Source organism: Hevea brasiliensis, chromosome 8 (assembly GCF_030052815.1).
Source record: "Hevea brasiliensis isolate MT/VB/25A 57/8 chromosome 8, ASM3005281v1, whole genome shotgun sequence".
Taxonomy (NCBI): domain Eukaryota; kingdom Viridiplantae; phylum Streptophyta; class Magnoliopsida; order Malpighiales; family Euphorbiaceae; genus Hevea; species Hevea brasiliensis.
In genome coordinates this window covers 4,412,804-4,438,900 of record NC_079500.1, presented here as the reverse complement: position 1 = coordinate 4,438,900, position 26,097 = coordinate 4,412,804, and the positions used below count along the sequence as shown (strand labels likewise).

At 32.8% G+C, this 26,097-nt stretch overlaps 2 protein-coding genes across 3 annotated transcripts; one reads left to right on the top strand and one right to left on the bottom strand.

Annotated features, from left to right (window-relative positions):
- Window positions 1-1,746: 1,746 nt before the first annotated feature.
- LOC110654622 (50S ribosomal protein L1, chloroplastic) lies at window positions 1,747-6,463 on the top strand. Its single transcript, XM_021810650.2, has 7 exons — window positions 1,747-2,219; window positions 2,568-2,747; window positions 2,851-2,905; window positions 3,737-3,864; window positions 4,117-4,200; window positions 5,626-5,751; window positions 5,882-6,463. The coding sequence occupies exons 1-7, from the start codon at window positions 1,872-1,874 to the stop codon at window positions 6,017-6,019; spliced, it is 1,059 nt and encodes a 352-aa protein (XP_021666342.2). The 5' UTR covers window positions 1,747-1,871; the 3' UTR covers window positions 6,020-6,463.
- Window positions 6,464-7,612: 1,149 nt separating this feature from the next.
- On the bottom strand, window positions 7,613-22,413 carry LOC110654609 (structural maintenance of chromosomes protein 5). Of its 2 annotated transcripts, none has more exons than XM_021810641.2 (30): window positions 22,169-22,413; window positions 21,023-21,200; window positions 20,784-20,937; window positions 20,466-20,539; window positions 19,598-19,747; window positions 19,398-19,502; window positions 19,178-19,323; window positions 18,466-18,577; window positions 18,200-18,355; window positions 17,706-17,827; window positions 17,478-17,622; window positions 17,331-17,396; window positions 15,239-15,367; window positions 15,055-15,153; window positions 14,779-14,944; window positions 14,546-14,691; window positions 14,305-14,368; window positions 14,073-14,197; window positions 13,852-13,929; window positions 13,242-13,314; window positions 12,020-12,123; window positions 10,871-10,987; window positions 10,692-10,769; window positions 9,906-10,005; window positions 9,577-9,631; window positions 9,030-9,078; window positions 8,858-8,945; window positions 8,701-8,773; window positions 8,049-8,152; window positions 7,613-7,955 (listed from the first exon to the last, which is right to left on the bottom strand). In XM_021810641.2, the coding sequence occupies exons 1-30, from the start codon at window positions 22,228-22,230 to the stop codon at window positions 7,900-7,902; spliced, it is 3,174 nt and encodes a 1,057-aa protein (XP_021666333.2). In that variant the 5' UTR covers window positions 22,231-22,413; the 3' UTR covers window positions 7,613-7,899. The 2 variants fall into 2 exon arrangements, with proteins under 2 accessions (XP_021666333.2, XP_021666339.2); XM_021810647.2 differs by having other exon boundaries at window positions 21,023-21,114; window positions 22,169-22,412.
- Between the last annotated feature and the right edge of the window lie 3,684 nt (window positions 22,414-26,097).

Below are 26,097 nucleotides of genomic sequence, written 5' to 3'. Positions count from 1 at the left end.
TAAAAAATTATATTTTCTATGTGAAGTAGAGGAGCAGTTTTTGGTTTAAATTGAAAAATCGAATCAAATCAATTCAACTCGGTTAAATCGATTCGATTTTAAAATTCAATCGGTTCGATTCGATTTATAATTTTGATAATTTCGGTTAATCGGTTCCGTTCGGTTATTTTTATAAAAAAAAAAAAAAAACTGAACCGAACCGAAATTATTAATATATATGGGAAATCAAAGAAAACCGAACAGAACTTTAAGATTTTTTAATTTTGATTTTTTTTTTGTTTTTATGTTTTTATTATTTAGATTTAATGTTAAAAATATGAAATTTTATAAATTTTGATTTGATTGGTTTAAAATCGAACTGAACTGATATTTATCGATTCGATTCAATTCGATTTTTTTTATTAATCGATTTGGTTCGATTTTTAAAATTTTTAATTTTTAATTTTATTGATTCGATTCGGTTCGAAACCGAATCAACTGTTTGCACACCCTTAATGTAAGCACAATATAAAAACTGTAATCTTTAAATTTAAAAAAAAAAAATCTCAATTGGTCAAATCAAAATTAAAGTTTGAACCTTACTTAGCGGAGAGGGAGAGATTATAGGAAAGTTACTTTTACACAAACGCGGTTCACTTGACCACAATAAATTTTATTTATTTATTTAACCTTTAAAACACTTCGTTTGGAGAAACTATGGATTATATTGATTTCAAATTCCTCCTCCAAATGTTCTAAAAAAAATTGAAATTCCTCTATTTACTTAAAAAAAATTAATAATTTTTTTATAATTTTTTTTATATAATTAATTCTGATTAAAATTAAATTCAAGACCTTATAATAATTTTGGAGACAACTTTAATACTATTAAATTGAATTAAAATTTATTAATTTTTTTTAAAATTTTTTATAAATTTACAGTGATTTTATAATAGCCTGTTTGACATTGAATTTTGAAAATTAAAATTATTTTTTGAAATAAAAATACTATTTTAAATGTTATTAAAGAAAATAGTTTAAAAAAATTATTTTATTATTTTAGTATTCTTATGATTAAAACTGATGAAATTTAATTTTTAATATTTTCTAATTAATATAATTAAAAAAATAATTTTTTAAATAGTAATTTCAATAACAATAATAAACGAGCATTTATCTCAAAAAAAAGGGTTAAAGCTCATTAATTTAATATTGTTCTTATTAAAAATGATTAAATATACTTATTCATTACTAATTTTATATTATAATGTAATAAATTATATTTTTTATATTATACTATTTTTTATATAATATTACACTTTTTATATAATATTGATAATTTTTATATAAAATTAATAATAATTATTATAAAAATATTATAAAATATTTTTAATACATATAAATATAGTGCTTTCCTTCTCATAAAAAATAATTATTTTTATAATACAGAGAGTGAGTTTCATATAATACTCTTAGTAATCTTTGATGTTATATAATTAAAATTTTCCTTTAAAGCATTGTCTTGAAATAAATGCAAATGAAAAGCTAATTCTAATTATTAAATATATAATTACAATATTATTTTTTTTAAATATTTTTTTTGTGTATAAATAAAATATAAATAAATAAAAGTGTTTAATAATAAAAAATAAAATATAAGTATTTCAATTCAATTTTGAAGTAATAAAATTTTACTACTGATTTTAATTTAATTTCAAGAAAAATAGTAATTCATCATATAAATAAACATGCGGTTGGACACCACAGAAATGGTCTAATATCCAGAAGCTACTGCAGACGCTAACAGCCTCTTGTCGCCATATCAATTCATCTATAGATAAAGAGAGAGAGCTTTGGTTTCTGGAGAGAAAGCTTAAACCAAACCAACAACAATGGCAACCTGTGGTACACCGCCTTCCTTGATGCTAACTTATGCCGCTTCTACTGTACACCCACAAGACCTCACTCCCTCTATCCTCTCCTTTAAGTCCAAAACTTTTTCCTATCCACCGGCTTTGGGTTCTGGTGGTGAGAGAAAATCAAACAAGGGCCTCAATTTGTATACACAAAAAGAGGCAAAGTTTGGAACTTGCAGTGTGGTTGTAGCCGCTGCTTTGGCTGCAGAGTCAGAGGTGGCTGAGGAATCGGAGGAGACAGAAGGAGGTGATGCAGCCACGGCTACAGTTGCTCCACCGAAGCCTAAGAAAGGGAAGGCTGCATTGCTCTTGAAGAGAGACAGGGTAAGAATGATGTTCAATTCCTGTTTTTGTAAAATTTCGGTTCTTAGGGTATTTTTTGTTGAGGTTTTATTTGATTTGATTTTTTTTTTTTTGGGTAATATGGTTCGATTAGCGAGTTCTGGTAGGTGTATCATTGTGTTATCAAATCAGGATTCTATGCAGAATGCATGATTATGTTGTTGTCATTGTTGGGTTTCATGTGTTCAGTGTATTTGCGTTTTAAGTTTGAATTCAATCTCTTAGAATTTTGGTCCAAAAACCTTTTCAATTGAGGTCTAATCTAAGTTTTATTGGTTTTATTTTGAATTATCAATTTGATAACTTCATACCCTTTGCTGGAAATCCCAGATGAGGTCCAAGAGATTCTTGGAAATTCAAAATTTGAGGGAAAACAAGCAAGAATATGACATAAAGACTGCTGTAGCATTGCTGAAGCAAATGGCAAACTCAAAGTTCGTTGAAACAGCTGAAGCTCATTTCCGTCTTAACATTGATCCCAAGTATAATGACCAACAGCTGAGAGCAACTGTGAGTTTTTTCTTGGATAGGTTATGCGAAACTAAAGTCACAGCCTAATTATTTGTCATGGCGACATTTAATATCCTTGTTTATTTTATTTCTCTATGCATAGGTAAATCTGCCCAAGGGAACCGGGCAAACTGTTAAAGTGGCTGTGCTTACACAAGGTAGTTTTTCTACTCAATTTGCTGACTTTGTACCAACTGGGAAAAATTTTTAATATTGAAACATAAAGGATTCAAATGTAAAGTTGTAGACCTCCTTTATGTCTTAAAGTTTCAGAAAAATGCATTAACCTCAAAGCAAGCTTGATCATTTAGGTTGTTAGTAATCATTGATGAGAACTTAAGGATGCTGTGGGTGTAAGAAAGATGGCAAAGTAGTTAAATTGCTGATTATATCTTTCTTTCTTCTTCTTCTTCAATTTAATATTTTCATTTTAAGCTTTTGGGAGTTCAGATGTGATTTGGGAAGGAAGGTTGAGATTGAGAATATCAAATTATCAATGCATGAGATAGAATTTACGAACCTTTCATGTTTGCTTATAATGCACCACATATTTGTTACTCTATTGTGTAAATATTTACTCGGCTATTTTAAGATTGATGTTTAGTTCAGTTGATTAGAGCTTTTGAGTCAAATATTGCAGTCAATTATCTCTCAGGGAAGTTTGATGATGTGTCATCTTTCAAAAGGAGTTATGAATTATGATACATCAAGTTTCAGGCAATTTACTAAAATGGGTATATCCTAACAGCGGAAAACGTTTTTTTTTTCTTTTGAATCAGGGTTATGCTTTTGTTGATTTTGTTTTCTTGGGAATCTTCAGCATGCCTTGCCTTTTATTTTTTTCCCCTCAATCCACAGTTCTTCCTCATGGCTATCAACTAAAATTTCTACTGCAATGTTAGAACTCAGTTAAATTCCTTCAACATGGTGCCACATATTTTTATCCCTTGTTCTATGCATTCATTGTAATGTGAATTAAAAATTGGCAGGTGAAAAGTTTGATGAAGCCAAAAATGCAGGAGCAGATTTGGTTGGTGGGGAGGATTTGATAGAACAGATAAAAGGAGGATGCATGAACTTTGACAAATTAATTGCCTCCCCAGACATGATGCCTAAGGTGTTGCTCTGCTTATCTGATTGTAGTCTAAGTGCAAGTACATTCTAAGATCAGTAAGAGACAATTGTTTATTTTTTTAAAAATTTGTGGATAACATTGGATTTGAAAATTTAATCACTTGTTACTTCGAGGGCTGCGCTTACATGTTCATCAACTGTGGTTTATGCCTTTTCATGGGATGAGAATTCTTCTTTTTTGGAGATTACCTTGGTCTGGTGGGATCTATTAACATGTCTTTACCACTTGTATTAGGTTGCCAGCTTAGGTAAGATTTTGGGACCTCGGGGACTCATGCCAAATCCAAAAGCCGGTACTGTTTCGACTAATATACCACAGGTATATTTTGCTTCTGCTATTACTCTTTGTTTTTCCCTTGCATTGGATATATTGTTTTGATTCTCAGCTCGAATTCTTATTCAGCAACAGTACACACATTAACGTATTTTGAGATGCACACGAGCATGTCAGTTTGCATTTGCAACATCAAGTCATTTAAGTCATAATGGAATCAGAGAGAAACAATAATAATGGATTTCAATCTTTTTTTTTTTTTTTTCCATTTTTAGCTTGCAATTGCAAATGGCTAAGATTACCAAATATTGAAAATAATATAAAAATTGGATTCAGTTAGTTGCTTGTTGCTAATTGGTTTAATCTAGCCTTATTAAGGTTAGAGGTGACATTAAGGCGATAGGGTACCATATATGGCCTTAGGCAAAAGGTGGGGTGAGAAGGCCTTTTTGAAGTGAGGTGCCATGGCCTATATATATATATATATATATATATATATATAAATACATACACACACATAAAAATATCATGCTTTTAACTAGTATAATAAGTAAAGTATCATATTGAAAAAAAAATATTATTTGCAGTGCGCTATATGTAATTTAAGATAAATAGAAGGTAAAAACTAATAAGGTTATAGAAATCAAATGAAATTCAAAGAAAGATTAATTAACTCCACTTTATTAGGGTTTAAAGTAAGTGTTTGAGGAAAAGGCACTGAGAACTCTTCAATAGATAGGATTTACATAGGACGAGAAAATTTACATGTGGAAAGTAATATTCTAACTTAATCAGATCTTATATTATAGTAAAAAGTGGAGAATGTCAATTATGTATTGTTAAGACTCTAAAATCTTTCATATTTATTTTATTCCTTATTTGAGGAAGAGTTGACTTAGGAATTCACTAGCTATATAATTACTTAGCTGTATAATCCTTGATTTAGATCCTAATTTGTTGTAATTCTTTTTAGCTGTATAATCCTTTATTTAGTTCCTAATTTGTTGTAATACCTGATTAGTTGTTTTTTCCCTTGTTTAGTTAGGTCCTCTTGGTGTATAAATTCTTCTTGTACCTGTAACTTAAAAAAAAAAAAAAAGAAGAAGAAAAACAATATAGTTTTGTTCTTGTACAACTAGCCTAAATTAGTGTGATTGCATAAGTCTTAGGAAAGGATTAAGCTATCAGAGCAGATTTAATTCCTAATTTGTTGTCATCCCTAATGATGGAGAGTTACATGAAGAAATTACCTTTTCATCTTTGGCTTTGTAAAAAACAAATAAAAAGAAAAAAGAAGTAAACCTTACATGAAAAAGGCATTGCCTCTCACCTTGCGCCTTTCTCTCTAGGGCGCTTGCCTCGTGCAATCCAGGCTAGGCGCGACCAGGCAGGGCGCTAGAGGTCGCCTTGGAGCACCTTTAACAACACTGGTTTCACTGAAATGACGTGGTTTGCTTTAATGTTTTTCAGGCAATAGCAGAGTTCAAGAAGGGAAAAGTTGAATATAGGGCAGATAAAACTGGAATTGTTCACTTACCTTTTGGAAAGGCCGACTTCTTAGAAGAAGACCTCTTAGTAAACTTGCTTGCTGCAATAGTATGCTCTAAAACTCCCCTCCTTTCCTTTTGTATTTTTTCTGTTTTTTTTTTCCTCGTTGTTACTGGTGCCTAGATCATATGCAGCAGCCACATGAACTAATTTCTCATCTATTATATTATTCTCCCAGAGATCAGTAGAATCAAACAAGCCATCAGGTGCAAAAGGAGTGTATTGGAAAAGTGCACATATATGCTCATCAATGGGGCCTTCAATAAGGTTAAATACAAGGGAAATGCTTGATTACAAGCTTCCATTGAATGTTTGAATACAGTTAACAGCTGTAAATGATGTCTTAAAGCGTCTCCAGAACTCGCCAGCGTTGCAGTAAAAATGGTAGGATGATTAGAGGTGACCACAGTTGTTTGTTCTGGATAGAAGTTGACATGCACACTGCAAATCATCCTCTACAGGGACACAGAAACATGTACTGAGGAATTCAGAATTGGATTGGCAAATTCTTCATGTGCTTGTTAGTACTGCTCAAACTTATTAAAATGAGTTTTCTGGCACAGCAGTTGGATTCCCTGATTGCTGGGTCAGGGTGGAAACTTTTTCTTTTTTTTTTTTTTTTTTTTTTTTTTTTTTTTTTATAAATGTGTGAACAGATGTGTTTAGCTTTGTCCCTCTCTTAGAGGATTCATTGTTAGTACAGTATGGGGACTTTGGACTGAAATGCAGGATCTCAATTTCCATTTGGTCTTTGATTCAATTTAATTTCGATCTGATTCTACAGTTGAAAATTTTTCCATTTTATTTTTTGAAAGAACAAAGCTAATTTGATTCTGAATTGAATCGGCTGATTTTAGTTTGATATAATTTGAGAGGGGAGAGAAAATCATCCGATTTAGATTGGTTTGGTTTTAGTTTCAGATTAAATGGTTTGATTTCGATTCAATTTTTGAATTTAAACTGTGGTTAGGCTTATATAAAAGAGTTGAATTGAAATTTGCTGTGTGGACAAGAATGCAATGGCTTTGCTTCAAATAATATCAAGAGATGAAGGGGCTCTGAATCATTAAAATAATTAGGTTTTTGCTTGCTGTGTGATTATAATTATTATTGATATATTATTTAGTTGAATAAAAAATAGTTATATAATTTTTTAAATATATTTATATTTAATTTATTTAAAATATTTTAAGAATAATTTGTAAAAAAATTGTAAAAATATATAAAAAAAAAACTTGAAAATGGATATAAAAAATAAATAAAAAGATATCAATAAACTATGTATAAATAAATTTTTATAAGATAAAGATTACATTAGTGATATTTGTGCAAATTATTTTTCATCTTTTTTTAATATCTTAGTTATTAAAATATCATTTGACAAATTTGATAAAATCTTGATTGGACATTATAACTTTTCTTACATTAAGATGTTACTAATTTAATTTTTGATATGTAATGTTAATTTATATAATTTATAATTATGAGTTTTGATTTTTTTAGTACTAATTAAATTGCAAATACTGTCATAATTTTTTATTATAAGAAATAAAGTATATAATACTAAAATTATAATGAATAATAAAGAGGTGACTTTGATTTATATAATTTATAATATAACTCTTAATTTCCTAATATTAAATTATAACTATTATAATTATTATTATTATGACTTTTAACTTTTCTATTATTCATTAAATTATAACTATTATTATAAAATATTATTATTATTAAATAGCTTATAGATCTATCAATATTTCCATGTAAAATTATGAGAAAATAAGAGCAAAATAGACAAACATGAAAAAAAGGAGTAATAGAGCATTACTTGTCACGTTTTGGCCAAGTTCATTTTGAGACCAATTTTACTATATTCATATAGATATCAAGAAATAAAGAGAGTTCTGGCTATGCTGCAAGGAGGGAATTCAATTCATTGACGGGAATTCAGTTACACTTGCTTTCCAGGGAAGCGTTGCCTCCACAAAATATATGATTACATTCTAGGAATCATCTATATACAATAAAAAGAATTACCCAAGGAAGACACAGAAAGAATACAAGCTTTTTACAAAAACAGCTAATGTGAGCAACACAGCTTGCTTTTCATCTCATGGAGGCACTGGAAGTCGCCCTGGATCCTTTGGATTTAAGGATCTCATCACGGCATTTTCACTGGCAATTGTTAATAGAGTTTCAACTTTCTCCCACCAGCCCTGCGACAGCTCTCCAACATTCACCACTGCTCCACACTGAATTAAACAAAAATATAACTTACCCAGTTAGAATGGTTTACAAGATCATGCATGAAGGGGAGCTATTCCAGTTTACAGTGAGCACCCAACCTTTAGCAGGCTGTTCAATCCAAGGCCCATTCATTATGTTCAGAATGCTACATGCCTCGTTGTATTCCAAATCTGGTAGTAACTTTGGGGTGAGCAGGAAGCACCTACAAGTAAATAAAGGCAAATTAATACTGGCATTTTTTAGGATCATACGCGAGAAACATAACTGATGTTCATCAGTTGCATGACGTTTGAAAAGTACTATACAGGGATGACATTATATGAATCAGCTAGAAAATAGCCTCTTGGATTGGGATCTTAGTGTTGTCCCTGCAAAGGGGCAAACCTTTTTGCACTCTCATTATTAAACGTTTATCCCCTAATTATTTTCCACATTTCTTGGGAGAAAGCTAACAAGTGCCCTTCCATGCTTTACACAAGAAGAAAATGCCAGAATGAATGGTCGAGAAAGCTTGCCAATCAATACATGCCAAGACACATACATCCTATCAGCTGGAAGTGTATACTAATATAATATGCATAAATGATCAGAGAGCAGTGGTAAAAGAACTTCTAAATTAAATAGTGATTGCATATTGGTACTAATATTAGTGAAAAAAAAAAAAAAACTAAACTTCCCATCATAATAAGTGCACATAGCCACAAATGATATATAAAATTTGAATTGGGTATTAAATATGTTTGTTCTTACTGTGGAGTATTAGGTTGACTGGCAGCCCTCACTAATTGCTGAAACATCTTTCTTTCATTAATTGGGTCCATTCCTGGAAAAATAGAAGAGAAAACAGTCCAATAATTTCTTTGCTGCAGACCATTCAAGCACATGTCACAAGCAGATAATATCCAACCTTGATTAATCTCATCAACTACCCTAAATGGGCAGTTAGTAAGGTCTTGAAGAGAAACAAGATAAAGAATAGTTGAAACTGAACGCTCCTACAAAAGGAAATTTCAAAACATTGTCAGATACTCCTGCTATGGTTACAATCATGAAGACAAGAATCTGACTTGAGGTGATACCCCTCCTGATTGATGATGAGCGCTAAGTACTTGAAGTTGTCCGGCTTGCCTGATGGTCATTTACAAGAAACAAATGAGAAAATGAACCAAAGCCAAATATTATGGTTTAAAGCATAGTTCGAAAGCATAAATTTGAATCTTGTAACTTAGAAAATTAAATGCTATAGAATCCAACTTAAAATGACTCATTAAACTTTCACTGCCCATCTAAGATCCATGAACAAAATGCTGAAGAAAACTCAATCTTCTAAGAAATCAAATGCGAATGGCATGGAACTACAGATGCAGCACAAAATATTCAGAAGTTAGTTTCAATGACCAAGACAAAACCATCACACCAAAGACAAATTTCAAAAAAAAAAAAAGGAATTTAACACAAAATAAGTGGCAATAAAAATCAATTCAGAAAGGAGATATCTTCTTTGATCTGAAGAATACCAAATAATATTCAATGATTCCACTTGTGCTTCAATAGTTTAAATTTAGCCACACTGAAATGGATTTGCTATTTTGCGGAAATAAAAAGCAGGTTTAAGAGTGCATTTACCTGAACTTTACTTTTATAAGTATTCCAAACTGATCAAAGTCCTTGTCATGCTCATCTGAAATTACATTAATAAACTCAATTAGTTTACACAATAAAGGGGTTTCCCAGTGTACAAGTCATCAAGCATTGCTAAGGAGGATCAGATGTCCCCTTGCATTGCAAGAGGGTGTTCTGTGTTTTGAATCATGACCACCAAATTACCATGGAACAACCTTAACCATTTTACTGAACATGACCTTCTTATTAACAACTTTGCGTATAAATGAGGAAGTAACAGTTGACAATAACTCATCTATCATGAATGGCAATTAAAGCACCATAGTGGTTACCCAAAGAAACTTCTCCTGCAACAGCCATCTCCTGGAAGTTGCGACTGAAGGTTTCATTTATCCGAGTAACAAGGTTTCTCAATGTTGGAAGCCAACGTTCCTGTATATAATTCAAAAGGACACTTTTTATGGAGAAAGAAGGCTAATCCAAGACAATCATGTACATGCGAGAACCAATGAACAGTAGGAAAACCCACAAGAGAAAAATATTGAATTCATTTTAACTGACACAATGCAAGTTGAGCCCTTTATTACTGTGAGGTCCATGGTTTGTCCACTTATTCTATTGCAAAGCTTCTATAAAAAATGGTAAGGAGTGCTTGGGAGAATGCTATTGGTTCAAGTTTCTTAGAACTAATAGTTCCCCAACCAATAAATTGTAGCCCTTTTGTGGGATTCTGGTAAAACTATTTGCCAAAATATGATCTCCAAGTTCCACAACAGAAGCTCTAAAAACATGATATATACATAAATATGCAAATCCAATCCATTACAATAAACCTTGATTGACACAAGTAGAATAACCACCTGACAATAAAAATTAAAATCCTAAAACTTACTGCAAAATTACAGAAACAACTTTTATGCTAAAACTTAATAAACAAGCTTTCAAATTTGTTTTTGAAGCATAAATCATCATTTGCAGATTAAAATTATTTTCCAGTCTTAATTTCCTAAAAAAAGGCCAATATCAGAGCATTTATGTGTTCACATAAGATAAATCTGGTAAAATGACAACTTTTTATAATCACTAATCACATAAGGAAGCAACCAAACTTCAGTTACCTTCAGGGAATCTATTTCAGCTAAACACCTTTTTAGTTCCTCCTTATCTGCTCCCAGTTTTTTGGCAAAGGATTCTATCTGCGATGTATTTTAACAATGCAAAGTAGATTAAACTTTGCAGCAATAGTTAGAACTATATCTAGAAGGAGCAGAGCAAAAAAGGAGAATGAAAATCTTACCCTCTCCTGACGGTGTTCATATTCTTTTAGTACATTTTGATTAAGGAAAAGAATGGAATTGGCTTGAGAAATGTTGTCTTGAATAGCAGCATCCAATTCCTCAATTGTTGTAGGCATCTGCATGTAAGCATAAAAGATTCAGTATCTTATTTATGCCGGTAGAGCTAATGGTTTAAAGCATCAGATAAGAAAAATTTGTGTCGAGCAACAGACCAAGTTAACATTTCCACTGAAAATTTTCTATGTACACAATTAGTATTTAACCAAGAATGAGACTCTCTGAGTATAACAAAAGACAGCACAAATCAACAATATTTTAAAAACAGATGTCAAACAGTTATCTCATTTAAAAGTTTTTTTAACACAATTGATAATATGGTTTTCAGAAAAGCAGAATGCATTGTTAACTGCTTATAAGTACCAGGAAAAAGGGGAGAAAAACTAATTCCATGTATAATAATGTCTTTAGTCTTCCACAGTGATTTAACAGTAAACATCAATAACATCTTCAATTCTCAAGTGGTTCATCTAAAAGAATCAGACAACCCAGCCATCCCAGACAATTAGTTCAAACAAAAAGAAAGTTCTGAAAATCAACCAGTCGGAATATTGCTAGCTTTTAGTAGCTTCCATAAATTACTAGGTTTAGCCACTTCAAAATTGATTGTGCAAGATCAATCACTTCAATATGAAATACTTGATCAGGGTACGGTCGTATGCTACGAAATCATGTCTGCCAACATTAGATACTGCCTCATTAACCTAATAATATGAAACTCCAAAATTTCATACCTTTGCAGAAATCTGCCCAGAAAAACAAAGAAAACTAACTATGATGTGAGGGAAGCAGACCCCCCCACCATCTCGCAAGAAAACATAACAAGCTCCTGCCAGCAAACTTGAATCAAAATTTAATTGACTTGGATGATTTTATGGATATATTTGACACAATAGTTCTATAAATATAGAGACATTCAAATCTTTTTTCTTGAGCTGTACCAGTAGAAAACTTCTTTACATTTCTAGATTTTTTTTTTTTTTTTTGTGGGGTGGGGGGGGGCGGGGCGGGGGTGTTTAGGGGTAATATTCCTTCTGCTGAACTCAAACAAATTCGATATTTCAGATATTCAAGTCATAGCATTAACAAACCTCAAGAAATGCCTTTTCAAGTTCTGGAGTGATCACAGCAATTGATTCTGCATGCCTCTTGGCAGCTGAAAGTTGCTCTCGACGATCCTCTACCTCCTTCTTACCTAATGACAGTCACGGTAGAAGTACGTAACACATGAGCAATATTAAGTTGCAATCAGATGTCTATAGTCCAAGGGCAATACTGAAACAAATACCAAATACCCTTTAATACACCCAGAATATGCACTGAAAACATTTGTTCAGGCAGAGGCAATATGTCATTTGTTACCATTTCAATATTTTCATCATCCCCTCATAGGTTTGCTGACATGAATAAATCATACGGAGACCCCTAAAACAGAAGTCCTCAAATTTCCAATGTTCTTAAAACATAAATACTAAAATGAATATTGCATTCCACATTCATAATTGAAACTAAAAGAATACTTGAAAACAGGAAGGAGTGAATGGCTGAATGCCTCAATACAGAGGTGAGCATTCGGTTCAAACCGAACCAAACCGAATTAAATTACCAAAACTGAATTACTATATTTTAGAAGCGAACCGAACCGAAATAAATAAATAACTGAATCAAACCGAACCGCTTTATTTCGGTTTGGTTCGGTTCAAACTGATCGGTTCCGAATTTGCTTGATTTTTTAATTTAGACTTGATTTTCAAGTTATTTGGTTTGATTTTAACCTTAGTTTAAACATAATAACCATTAATCAATGAAGTGAAGCAATTTATATATATATAATTACATATAATTCATAAATTCCCCATAAAAATACATTAATTCAAAAATAAAAAATGTTATTCGGTTCGGTTCAAACTGATTTTTTTTTCTCCAAAACCAAACCGAACCAAAATAACCGAAATTTTTAAAATATAAAACCGAATTGAACCGAATTATATAAAAAACTGAACCAAATTACCGAATTAAGGCGGTTTGGTTCGGTTTTTCGATTTAAACCGAATAATGCTCATCCCTACCTCAATAACACAAGGAAATAAGAACTTTATATAAACATCTAGCTGTAACAAAATACTGCAGAGGTTAGTCCCTTCTCATAAATTTGTCAAAAAAAAAAATCTAGCAACAAATAGTCGTGTAATATAGCAGGGTGGTGTATTCATGAATGTGTACATATTTAAAAAATAATTTTCATGAACTTACAGGTGAAAATTTCCAAAAGTGGAACATATAAAAACTATAGAAAGAAAATAGGTAACTCACAGTACTCAACATGAAGTGATGCTTGTTGAGCAAACTTTTCATGCTGCTTCAGGTTGATTTCCTGTTCTCTAATCTGAGAGGATATGCAACGAGAAAAACATCGTAAGGAAAACCTGGTAACTTTTAAGTGCTGCCATGTGTGCAATATCTACTACTATATAAAAACAAGGCATCTTGTAACTGTTTATGATGAATGTTAAAATTGAATTTGTTTCCCCATTTACTTTTCTATAGCAAACAGTTACACCAGATACTATAAGTTCATCATCGCCTTTTCGACTTTTGATTTGTTTGAACCCCATTAATACCCTTATTTAGTTAATAATATCATATATTGATGTTACATATTACAAGTTTGCAGCTAGCCTTTTTTAGCCTTTGAATTTCTAATGCCCTTAATTAACAACATTTCATATTTTCCATTATGTACTATTAGAAGTTTGTCATTAACTTTCATATTAAGAAATATACAGACAGCCTTGAGCAGGAAACTGTTGCATCCTTGACAGTAAATTGATTCTCAACTATATTGATAACCTCTCAGTGCAGATCACCGGAGCATTATGTGAAGTTCAAATAGCAATAACAGCCCAGCATTAACCAAAAATACCTTTGCATCATATTCAATGGATGCCATGAGTTTTTCAGCAAGACTCCATTTGTGTCTAACAGCCTCAATAAGTAAATTCTGTGACAGAAAAGTAAAGAAAAAAAATAATTTAATAAAAATGATGATATAACTGGGTTAAACGCCTCTGTTTCATAACTTCATGCTGACATAAATATGACAAGAAGGTTGTTGCTTGATACAGCGACCCAAAACAACTCCACCTTAATAGCAATTGCATATTTGAGCCGCTGAATCTTAATTTTTGCAGCTTCATCTATAAGCTTTGCCATGCTGGTATCCAGGTCATCCTCCTTCTCCACTGATTCAAGTTTCCTTTTCTTTTGATCTAAACCAAAGGAATCATTAATTATTCCAATTGCAAAAAGATATAAATATATATTGTACCTACTGACACAGTTCTCTGTAGCCAAAAGCCACATTTATTGTACTTACTGACACGGTTCTCCAATTCACGCCTTTTTCTCTTCTCATGTTGTGCAGCACCGATAAGCTCCTCCTACAGATTATACCACGAAGAAATATTTTTCTTCAGAGGAAATTTATCTAGCTGACTACAATTAGTTATGCATCTAGAGTATATTAATGGATAAGCACAAATTCAAGCAAGGTAAAGCCACATTGAGGATTTATTATATTGTATAACAACATAACTCTTGCATTCTTTTCTGCATACCCGTTGTTTTTGAAGATCAGCTTCTTCATTCTCTAAGTGCCTTTGCTCCATCTGTAGCAACTTAAAACTTTCCTCTAAAGCAGTAACAGATTCTTCTAGCTCCTCTTTCTTGCACCTCTGCTTTTCAATTTCTCCAGCATCTGAACCTAATGTCAAATCAAAACTGACAGCTTAGATAATTCACAAAGCATTTGAACAATAATCAGAAATAGAGAAAACTTCACAGCACATACTACAAAGTAGAAGACGTGAGTGATTGACTGGTTCAACAATTGCAGATAAATGACCACCATATCTAGAGGAAGACCAGCGATAGTGATTTTCTGGAGTCCAGAAATCTAAAATATTCAACTTTGCCACATCATCAGCCTTCTTATCTGTTTCCTTTGACCCAATATACTGATGGAAAAAAACAAATGTAAGAATTATGTCTTCAGAGATAACTTCCAAGCTTGCAAGGATTTGAACTACTGACAAATAATAAAAAAAATTAAGTGTAGGAAGCATACTGATCTTTCCAGACCACATTGGCTGATCAAAACCTCCTTGACAGCATCAGAAGCATCAAAAACTTGGTCAAGTCGGGTATAGATGCCAAGCTCATGCATCTGCTCAACAAAGCGACCAGAAAACCATTATAAGATAATATGACTAGTTCAATGAATTATGCACTACAGGCAAAGGTTGCAGTACCTCCTCAGAAACTTGAAAGGGCTCCTTAGGATGGTATTCATCCCTCACATAATTTAAAATTGGAATATCAAATGACTTCAAGTTCCTTACTAAAAAGTCTCGATCGCTAGGATCTTGGGTTATGAAGGACTGCCAAACAAACACAATAAAACCACCAATGTAATAAAAAGAATAGCATTGTTTACCACCAACTAACAGATATATGATGAATATTTAATTGAAACATAATCCACTGTAAAATTGCAGAAAGTAGAGTAGCAGATAACCACATTAAATATGTTTATGATAGCCACAAACCAAGAAGATAACGTCTGTAAAAAAAAAAAATTACAAATGAAAATCAATTGAATCTAATAGACTTAGAGATGCTATATTGACATTACTTTCCATTTTTTGGCAGAGCAATTGATCCAGGGGTTACCTAGTACCAAGTTTGTGTGAATGGTCTACCACTCAACTGCCCACCGTATGATTAGAAGCAGAGCAGAAACAACCTTAATTTGACTATATTCATCACTTGAAAACAAATAAATGCAAAATCACTAAACCAATATGAACAAATCAAATTAGTTCTAAAAAAATATAGCTATAATTAGGCCAACTTTACAAGTTTCTTTAAGATGCATATAATCCAGGGGGCTTCAACTTGAAGGCTCTTAGAGAAGTATCTTTAAGTGTAAATCAACACGACTGGAGGTACTATTCTTGTAGTCTTTTTGATATTTATAGCAGCATTTTCTTTGGTTTTTGATTGGGATAAGAGGAAATCTTACCCTCCATTTTGTGATCTCCTTTCCTTTAAAAAATTTCTTTTTGTTAAAAACTATCGACTAGAAAAAAAAAATATATATGACTTCATTGAAAACTATTCAAGGGAAAAGTACCAGTGCCCAACTACCTCACATGCTCACATGCTTGCATTATGGTTTTGATCTATTAAATCCAGCAAACCTTCAGAATTCAGATTGACAAAATACATCAGGTTTCTTCCTTTCAAAGACCTTTTCAAATAAATAGAGACTTGCATATTCATGCCCAAAACTCCCTCAGTTCCTCCAGCAGTTATTTATTTTTCTTTGCACTAATCCTTAAGTGCTTCCTATACTGTGTCATTATTCATTTCCCCACAAAGGCAACTCAGATATGAGGGAAATGCTTGACAAAAATGTCATTATTGCGATTGTCCAAGCTTATTGCACAAATTCTCAATGGTAATCCTGGCTCTCACAATCATTGTCTTATCATCCAAATTTTTTGAATTAGTATTAGATCCCCTTTTCCCAACACAATTTATAGATACCATCACAATTTTCCTTTAGTATTCATGCAAAACTAGTGCATGGAGTTAGTTTGGATGGAGTGGTACTGCCCCAAAATAATCACTTTAAATATCTCGGCTCAATCCTTCAAGTAGATGGGGGATGTGAGGAGGATGTTAGTCATAGGATTAAAGTCGGATGGTTGAAGTGGAGAAGTGCTACGAAAGTTTTATGTGATCGCAAAATTCCCAATAAGTTGAAAGGAAAATTTCACCGTACAGCCATACGACCAGCCATGTAGTGAGTGTTGGGCACTGAAAGAGTCGTATGTGTCTAAAATAAGAGTTGCGGAGATAAGAATGATAAGGTGAATGAGTGGTCATACTAAACTAGATAAAGTCCGTAACGAGAGTATTAGAAAAAAGGTAAGAGCAGTGCCAATTGAGGATAAGTTGAGAAAAGGGAGATTGAGGTGGTTTGGTCATGTGAAGCATAGACATACAGAGGCTCCAGTTAGACAAATTGAGCACATTAGGTTAGAGGATAGAAAGAAAAGAAGGGGTAGACCTAAACTGACTTGGAGGAGAGTAGTACAACATGACCTAGAAGCATTGCACATTTCCGAGGATTTAACCCAAATTCGTTTAGAATGGAAAAAGAGAATCTATATAGCCGACCTCAAATTCTTGGAATAAAGACTTAGTTGAGTTGAGTTGAGTTGAGTACTCATGCAAAATTAGTATGCAAAAGACTTCAAGAACATGAAATTCTGATGTTAACATGCCGAATAATTAATTGGAAAAAAACTTCAGAAATATATTCCTCAAAAATACCTTCCAGATATAATATGGGACGTGACCTTCTAAGTAGTCCGCATGCACCCGATCCGGAACATTAACCTTATTTTACAAACCCAACAAAATTATGAAAGAATAAGCAGGAAACATCATAAATGTGAAGTCGGAAGTTTTTATATGTACCTCAAGCAACACAGGACCATAAACCTCCTTCTTCAACTCATTTTTATGTTGTTGCAACCACTGATAAGCATCAATTATTCTTTCAGCTCCAGAGTTTCTTAACGCCTGTAAAAGCTTATATTTTGTATTCTCCATATCCTTCAGCCTGCAAAAGGCAACTGAAGCTATTATTTTAAAGACATCTCTGAAGGATGTGGACAGATTATTTTATCCCTAAATTGCACTTACCGGTCTAAGCACTGCCTCAGTGCCATTTTCTTTTGATTTAGAAGCTTCTCCTTCTCTGACTTCTGTATCCTCTTTTGATTTGCAGAAATTTGTAGCTCTGTAATCTTAGAACCTAATCTTTCCTGGAAAATATAATCAAACATTAAAAAAAATGTTTAATAGCCCCCCAACCCAAAAAATTAAAGAAAAGGAGAGGGGAAAAAAAGAGATAATAGATTTTTGGAACACAAGAAAAGTGCTTTTCCAGGGAAATTTTTGTTATCAGGCCACATTGTTCATTGTCTTAGAGCTCAATCAAAAAGTATTTAGATATTTTAGTGTACAATATTTGAAATGAATTTAGGGGAACTAATTTCCATTTATATCATGGTAAAGTGTGAAATTCTAAATTCTTGTTTGCCTTTGCCAGTACCAAGTTATCAACTTCATCCATCTACACCAAGCACGACACCACCACAAGAAAATATCAACTCAAGCTGGAAAGTGTAACTTACAAGTACATCCCTTGGAGGTTCATAATTAGGCAGGTTTTCAAGTTCTATTTTAGCAGCAGCAAGTTCCTCCTTAGCTTTAAGGATTCTCTGCTGACGGAATTCTTCTTGCCTCTTCAAATCTTCCATTTCACTGTATTTCCCCTCTAATTGCACCCCCTATAAACATAAAACATAATAAATATTAAAAGTGATAAGAGCATTTAATTATTTCTGCCACAAGATAGAAGTGTTACCACAAGCTTAAAGGCACAACATGTTCAACATACCAAATGGTTTTCCTTCTCCTGAAGTTCCATACGTTGCTTAGAGTTGTCCTTCACGAGATTGGTGACTTTTTTACATTTAGAATCCAGCAGGCATTTCTCCTGCTTTTGTTTTCTACAGTAAATTAATTTCACTAATGGGTAAGTGACACAATATGGTTATTTCCCTGCCTAAGTAGCTCAAGAAAACAAGCTAGTCATATATCCTTTCCATCGTTCTTAGAGTAAGGCATTATAATAACATGTTCTACTCTCTGTAAAAGTTAACTACTTATCTAGATTTTCACCATATAAAGGAAAACAAGCTTTGACAGCAATGAAAAGAAAGACTACTCCTAGAGAAGAAAAGTTCAGCTATCAAAACATGTTTATCAAACCTATATATCTCAAGCCCATGTAAAGAATAAACTTTGCTGGACTTATAAGAGAATAAAAAATGAATGCCCAGCAATACCTAGATTTCAAATTTATGAAAATGACAAATTTTCTAAACAAAGAAATTTTAGTACATTCAAATTTTTAAAACTGAAAAGAAAGTTTTGAAGTGAGTCCATCTACTAAAATAATATGACACAAGGCATCAATGTTGAGCATGTTCGACATGTGGTTTTGTCTACAGGTCAACAATATGTAATGCCATGTTGGTATCTTCTCAGTTCTCAAAGTGAATATTTTTCAAAAAAGATGTGCATAAAAGGAGTTGTAAATGCCATACTCAATGGGTTCTTTGAGATCCTTCAAAGTTTTGACAGCTTCATCCAACTTCTTTTTGGCATCCTTTTCCAGCTCTTTAGCTTCCATATATTCCGCCTTTTTCATGTCATACTTCAGCCATGGCAATTTCTTTTTCATGAATTCAACCTGCAGATACTCGCATAAAGGAATCAGAAAAGCATTACAAAGAAAACTAATAATCAACTAAACTAAAAGCATACCTTTGCCAGAAGTTCTTCTCTTTGGCGGACACGCTCTACATCCTTTTCAAGTTCAGCATTTAGGGCCTTCTCCTGATCCAGGGTTTCTCCATTCCTCATAACAGCCTAACACAAAATATCATGACATGTTTGAGAAAATTAGCATGGAACTGAACTAGATTATTACCAATTTTTCCAGAAGATGAATTTTAGAAACTCACCACTTCAATACTCTTTAGTTCACGGCTTTTTTCAACAAGAGCACGGTGTTGAATAGGAAGTTGAGGATCACCGACGGCCTTTTCAGTCTCTTCTAGAAGTTGAACAGGAGTCAACTTTGCAAACTCACATACTCTGTCTTGTGGCAAGAACTGTGATACGTAGGGAAACAAGATGAGGATGACAAAAGACATGAATAGAAAAGATAAGATATCAATATTGAAGATTAAGATCCTGATCTAAACACATAAACCAACTACAAGTTGCAGACCATAGCAATTCTAAGACTTTGGAAAGAAAAAGAAAAAGCATGGGAGGGGAGGGGAGGGCAAGAGAAAGAAGGGCGCGGGGGGCCAAAGAGGAGGGGTGTGGGGGGCTGCTGAAGGAACAGAAGGATATCATACAAATTTGTAGGAGGACTTGGACCCAAGATGTTTCATCAATGTTGTGATTCCTAAATGGTTGGTTGGGCATGTATAAAGGGGCCCATTTCTTTCTTTCTTTTTACCTTTTTCCTTTTCAATAGCTACTGATAATAGGTAGGGTCACAAATGTGCACTAACAGCACACATTTCACAATAATTATATAAAAACAAATCAGGATTGAAAATTAAATTGCCGAGCCAAAGAACACATTTTTAACATCCAACAGCTTCAACACTCTGTATGCGAACCAAAATGGATATAATGCTTCAAATAACGATATGAAACTTCTATAAGAACATAAGTTGCGATGTGTATGCAATAACACATAAGTTACAAGGATACAAGGCAATATCGTGCCAATAATTCAACAACAGGTAATACATAAAGCTGTAAAAGAACTACGAAGTGCCACAAAAGCATCCAACTGCAAGTCCTAGTACTTACTTGAGTCAAATTGTTGATTTGGATGTTGAACCTCTGAATTACTTCAACTACATCTTTCTTAGGTACCACTTTTCCTGAATACAATGGAGCAATGGTGAATAATAGATGAACATCTCTTCTGTTTTTAAGATGTAAAGTGGGTAAATAATTTTTCTAACTCTGTTAAGACCATCTCTTCTATTTGCTAATAAAGCAAGCACAAGAGCGTAAACAGATAGCTCCAATGAGTCCTCTACATCTTATAAAACCACGATAAAAAAGTATTATTGCCAAAAGCACCATGAAATGAAATGCTATGGCAAGTGTCAAATATCTAACCATTGTACAACCATTCCGACTTGTTATGTGTATCAATTTTGCGCATGATGGTGATCCGGTCATCTTTAGTGGTTCCTCTCAAGGATATTTTAATGTACCCAGCCTCCTCTCCACGTTTCACATATGCTCCAATACTTGTTGCCCTCCCAAGCAGCTGCAGAAATAAAGTCTCCCACCTTCATATATTCTACAAGAAGAATAAACTCTGCTGATCAACATACTGCTAGACTTTAACTAACCTGAGGGTCACCACCAAGACCCAGCGCAATGGCGCACACAATGGAGCTCTTACCCGACCCATTTGGTCCAATTACAAGGTTCAAGCGTGGTCCTGGTTTGCAAAACAAGTAATCATAGGTCATGAAGTTGCACAGCTCCATCTCAATTATGTTCCCAGGCAGATAGTCATCATTCCCTCTGAAAGAAATGAAAAAAAAAAAAAAAAAGAAAGTAGTCCTCACTGTAATTGCATGTAATTCATCTCTAATGCAGGAAATAAAAACTTAATTGATTTATGCCATTTTTAATTGGAAAAAAATGTAAAAACAAATTCAACAAAGCAAAATATAGCCATTAGTGGACCATTTTTTCATCTTGAATGTCCAATATATATATATATATATATATATATATATATATATATATATATATTAATGACACCTTCATGTGTTTGCAAAAACAAATATAGAAGTACCAAAAATGTGATTGAACTCCTACACTGAATCAATCCTCTACTTGATTTGGTGAAATTGTATATAATTGAAAAAAAAAAAAATTATGCTTTCTACTTTGCAGAACATTGAAAGTGCTCATGTCAATTAAGTGAGTAGCTGGCAATCAATTCATTCAGCTAAAATTCCAATAATCAAACAATGTTCTGAATGAAAAATCTAAAAATTCAATTATTTTATTCTTTTTGTCCTCCTTTTTCAAGCCTAAAGCTCATATGCTTTGTTCAACCCTACCCTCTAAGATTAAACAAAACAATTATAATACTTCCCCTCAAGAAGAACCCAGAAAAATAAAAGAATTTCAATGCGGACCTCATAAAATCACAAAATCCGTCTCAATTCCATTCCTTTTCCCCCCTTCATTTCCTCTACAATCAGACCACATAAAATCACAAAATCTGAAACCAAATTTCAACCATCAAGAGTTCCAGCACTGAAAAACATAGCAAGTTTACGCATAATTCCAAAATTCAAAAGGAAAGTAAAATATAATTGAAACCCATTTTCAATGGAGCTCAATTGAGCTCAAATTCTATCTTCCTGAGGTTCTAAACGCAGAGACAAAAAAAAAATCCAATCTTTCTCAATATCGCTCCTTCTTTCTCCCTACGAGGAATCACGAACTTAATAATAAAGACTGGATTGTGTACTAACCGAACAATTTTAGCACGTTTCGAAGTTAATGGAGGGTCGTCAGCTGTTGAAGATCGTTTCATTGTCTCCGCTTGTTTCTTCACCAGAATTTTGCAATTCTCAGATTCCAGTCAATGTCTCTGCGTAAAACCCTAGACCCGCGACAGCTCAGCTAGGGTTTCACGCAGAGAGTACACACAGAGTCTATAAGAGAAAAAAAAAATGGCGCCAAAATAAGAGGGGGAGCAAGTGAGTGTGCTGGTGTTATATTTACCGTGTAAAAAAAAAAAGACAAATGCCGGCAGTGGAGTGAGGGCAGAATTTTTTGTGAGATTTTATTTTAAATTTTCTGTTTTTCCTTAAATTGATTATATATCAAATAAATGTACATGATTGATTATTATAAAAATTATGAGTAAGATTAATTGATTTGATTCAGTCTGAAAAAAAAATTAAACAAACTGAATTTTATAATAAATCAAATTGAATTTAATTTAAATTATAAAAAAATAAATTTATTTTATTTTATTTTTTAAATTCGAGTATTGTTTTTAACTTATCTTTTTGGTTTTTTTTTTTTTTGGTCTATGATCTTCGGCATTTGAGAACTCCTTGATCTGACTATTTCTGAAGTTGAGATACTGTAAGGCTCATATAGGCTGCCAATGATTTTTTCCATTCACCAGGCTTTAACTCGAGACCTTATTTAAAGGAATGGAGCTTATAGAGTCATCGTTTTATATTTATTTTTAACACATTTTAAATCTAATTATTGTTAATTTTTTATTTTTTAACTTCAATTTAAAATAAAAAACAATTAATTAAAAAGTAAACGGGCAATTTTAATTTTGATTATTTTTATTTAATTATAATTTAATTCAATAATTACAATTTTTTTAAATAAAAATATCATTTTCCTTAAAAAAATAAAAATATTATTTTGAATTATAGCTAATTAATTAATTTATAATTTCATTTACTCATATAATTTTTGTCACGACCCAACCTATGGGTATGACCAGCACTAGAACTTGAGTCAGCATAAGGCTCCCGCTCAACTAAACTCTAATCCATCAGTAAATCCATATTAAGCCCAATCAAGAAATCAACCGGACAAAATTTTATGTTTAACAGTACAAAACATAAAATTAATAGTAAAGGGACTTGTCGATAGGTTTGAGTTTAATTAGGCTTACTACGGGTTTCGGGAGCCTTATACTGACCCAAGTCCTAGTGCCGGTCAGGCCCATAGGTTGGGTCTTGACAAAGTTGGTATCAGAACAAAGTAGAGATGGCAATACGTAACGCCTACGATTCCTGAGAACTCTCATGCGTAAACTGTGGCGAAGCGTGGCTTTCCGCCCAGGGCTTGCAAGGGCGGCAATACATAATGCCTGCAAGTGCTTTGATAGGTACCCTCTTTTTTCTTCAAAGACAATGAAAGTTAGTGTCAGAGCCGGACCCCCTCTAGTAGATATATGGTTTGGGGACGAACCAGACAGAAGCTGGTGGGTTTGTAATATTAGTAGTATGCCCTATAGCATATCATTTAGTGTGTATTTTGTACATACTTTATTAATAAAAGGCAATTTTATTTTTTCATTTACATAATATATTTATATGTAATAGAAAAGATCCTTTGATATTTTATTAGAAATTATATTCTTAAGTTGTTAAGAATATGGGTGACAGTATTTCTAGCACAAAGTATCATAAATTGATTCACAATCGATGATATTTTACATAGGACATGACTTATCCAGAATTATTGTAATTATGTTTGTTCTCAAGGTATTTATATCAGATATAAATAAGATGGAGTGGTGAGTCTCATGCCACATAACAAACATGATAGGCACTTATACATGATAAGTAGGCCAAACCAATGACGCATATGATGAGCACGTGGAGTTTACTCTTGTCAATGCATTGTCATATATCATATCAGTGCATATAATCTTTAGACTTTAGATAACACAATTATCTTGTATATAGGTGGTTTGAGTTTGATACTGCTTTCATACTTATATTGTGTATGGGTATATGGGCATGCGTTGGCTCCTATTAGTTATATATGGAGATAGGTGTTGATCAAGATGGAATCTTTTGCCGTAAGTAAATAGGGATAAAATCCTATGTTCATTTAATTGTTCTTGATGTTTCAAATTCCTGGCCAGGACAGACAGATTTAGTCAGAAAAGAGTTTGTGACAGGAAAATCTAATTAATCAATAACTAGAATTAAGAGAGAACATAAGGTTCATAGCAAATGGGGTTTGACATTAACCATGACTCCAGCTCGAATTGGAATTTTGTAACAGAGAGATTTTAGTGCATGGTAACATATGATTATAGGTTCATTTAATGTATTCTTTATTACTAATTGGGTGGCCATGACACTTTATGCTAGGTGTCAACCATGGTCTATGAGATGCCTAATATGATTTAGAGAAATCATTTATGGTAAGAAAAGAGTTTTGATGATATTAAGAGTTAATATCATATCTCATTGCCAATTGGTGACGAGCCTAGTGAATCACACACATACACAGGTTAATCACCAAGTAAAATGTGATTTTATTGATTAATTAAATAGGTTTGGTTTGTAATAAGATTGCAAAGTCCCTAGCATGGCTTGAAACCAAATATAGGTTATAGGATATATAGTATAAGTTAAATTTATATTTAAAGTGTTTAAATATGAATTTAATTATGAGAAATTAATTAATAGAGATTAATTAATTAATTTATATTTGATAAAAATTGATTAGAAGAGGATAAATAATGATTTTGGGTTGAGAACTCAAAATTAAAACATGAGGGTAATTTGGTCATTTCACATGGTGACATGTGGCACAATGAGATAGTGACACATGGCATCATATAAGTTTGCCACTTGTCTTCCTATTATGTAAGGTGATCAAAGTCAAGATTAAGTCTAGTTTTGACACTTGGCTTAACGTGATTAAGTCAATTAAAAATAAGATGCAGTGTAGTGGTGACATGTGACAAAGGGTTTAAGTGATTACTTGACCTAATTATAAAAGAGAAAAGAAAAAAAGAAACAAATAACTCTTTTGTCTCTCAAAGGTGGCGGCACCTCTCTCCCTCTCTCCTCTTCTTGCTTTCTTATCAATTCAAAGAGAATCACTCCATTATCTTTGAATTAAAATTGCTAGAAATTGTTTCTAGTGTCCTATACACACATATAACATTTCTAAAGGCAAAACCCTAAATTATAATTGGTTAGCAAGGCTTGAGAAGCAAAATTGAGGGCTGTCTTAGTGTGGACAAACTAGAGGGATAACACTTGAAATCCTAGGTGCTTCCTAAATGTGCCAATTGCATCCATAGTGCATCAAAGAGGTTAGTGCCCAAACTTCTTTTTAAACTAGGGTTTAATTGAATTAATTTGTTAATTCATAATCTTAAATGGCAAATGAAGATCTTAATATATATTAAAAGTGTTTTAATATGCAATTGAGCATTGAAATTAATTAGGCACATAAGAGATGTGGCATGATGCATGAAACCTTAGAAGAAAAATTTTGAAATTCAATGCTCCAATGCACCAATTACCATGCTTCCGCTCCTTCATGTAACATCTCGTGCAGCAAGGAGAAATAATATGCGGCTGGAGGTGGGGCCTCGCTTGAGACATTGACCAAATGGGGGGCAAGAATGAACCGAAACATACATTGAAATGGAGAAAACTAATTACTAGAGGCGTTTTTTAGTTGAATGGTTTGAAAAGTTGGAAGAATTTCGGGGTTAAGCGTGCTCGCTTTAGAGAAATTCTAGGATGGTGACCTCCTGGAAAGTTCTTTATTCCATTTATGAGACAAAACCATGAGGCTCAGGATGAGGTGGGCCAAAACAGACAATTCCTTTAATGGTTAGAGCCGGAGCGTTACAATTTTTATTCAACTTTAATTTATAATATCAGTTGAT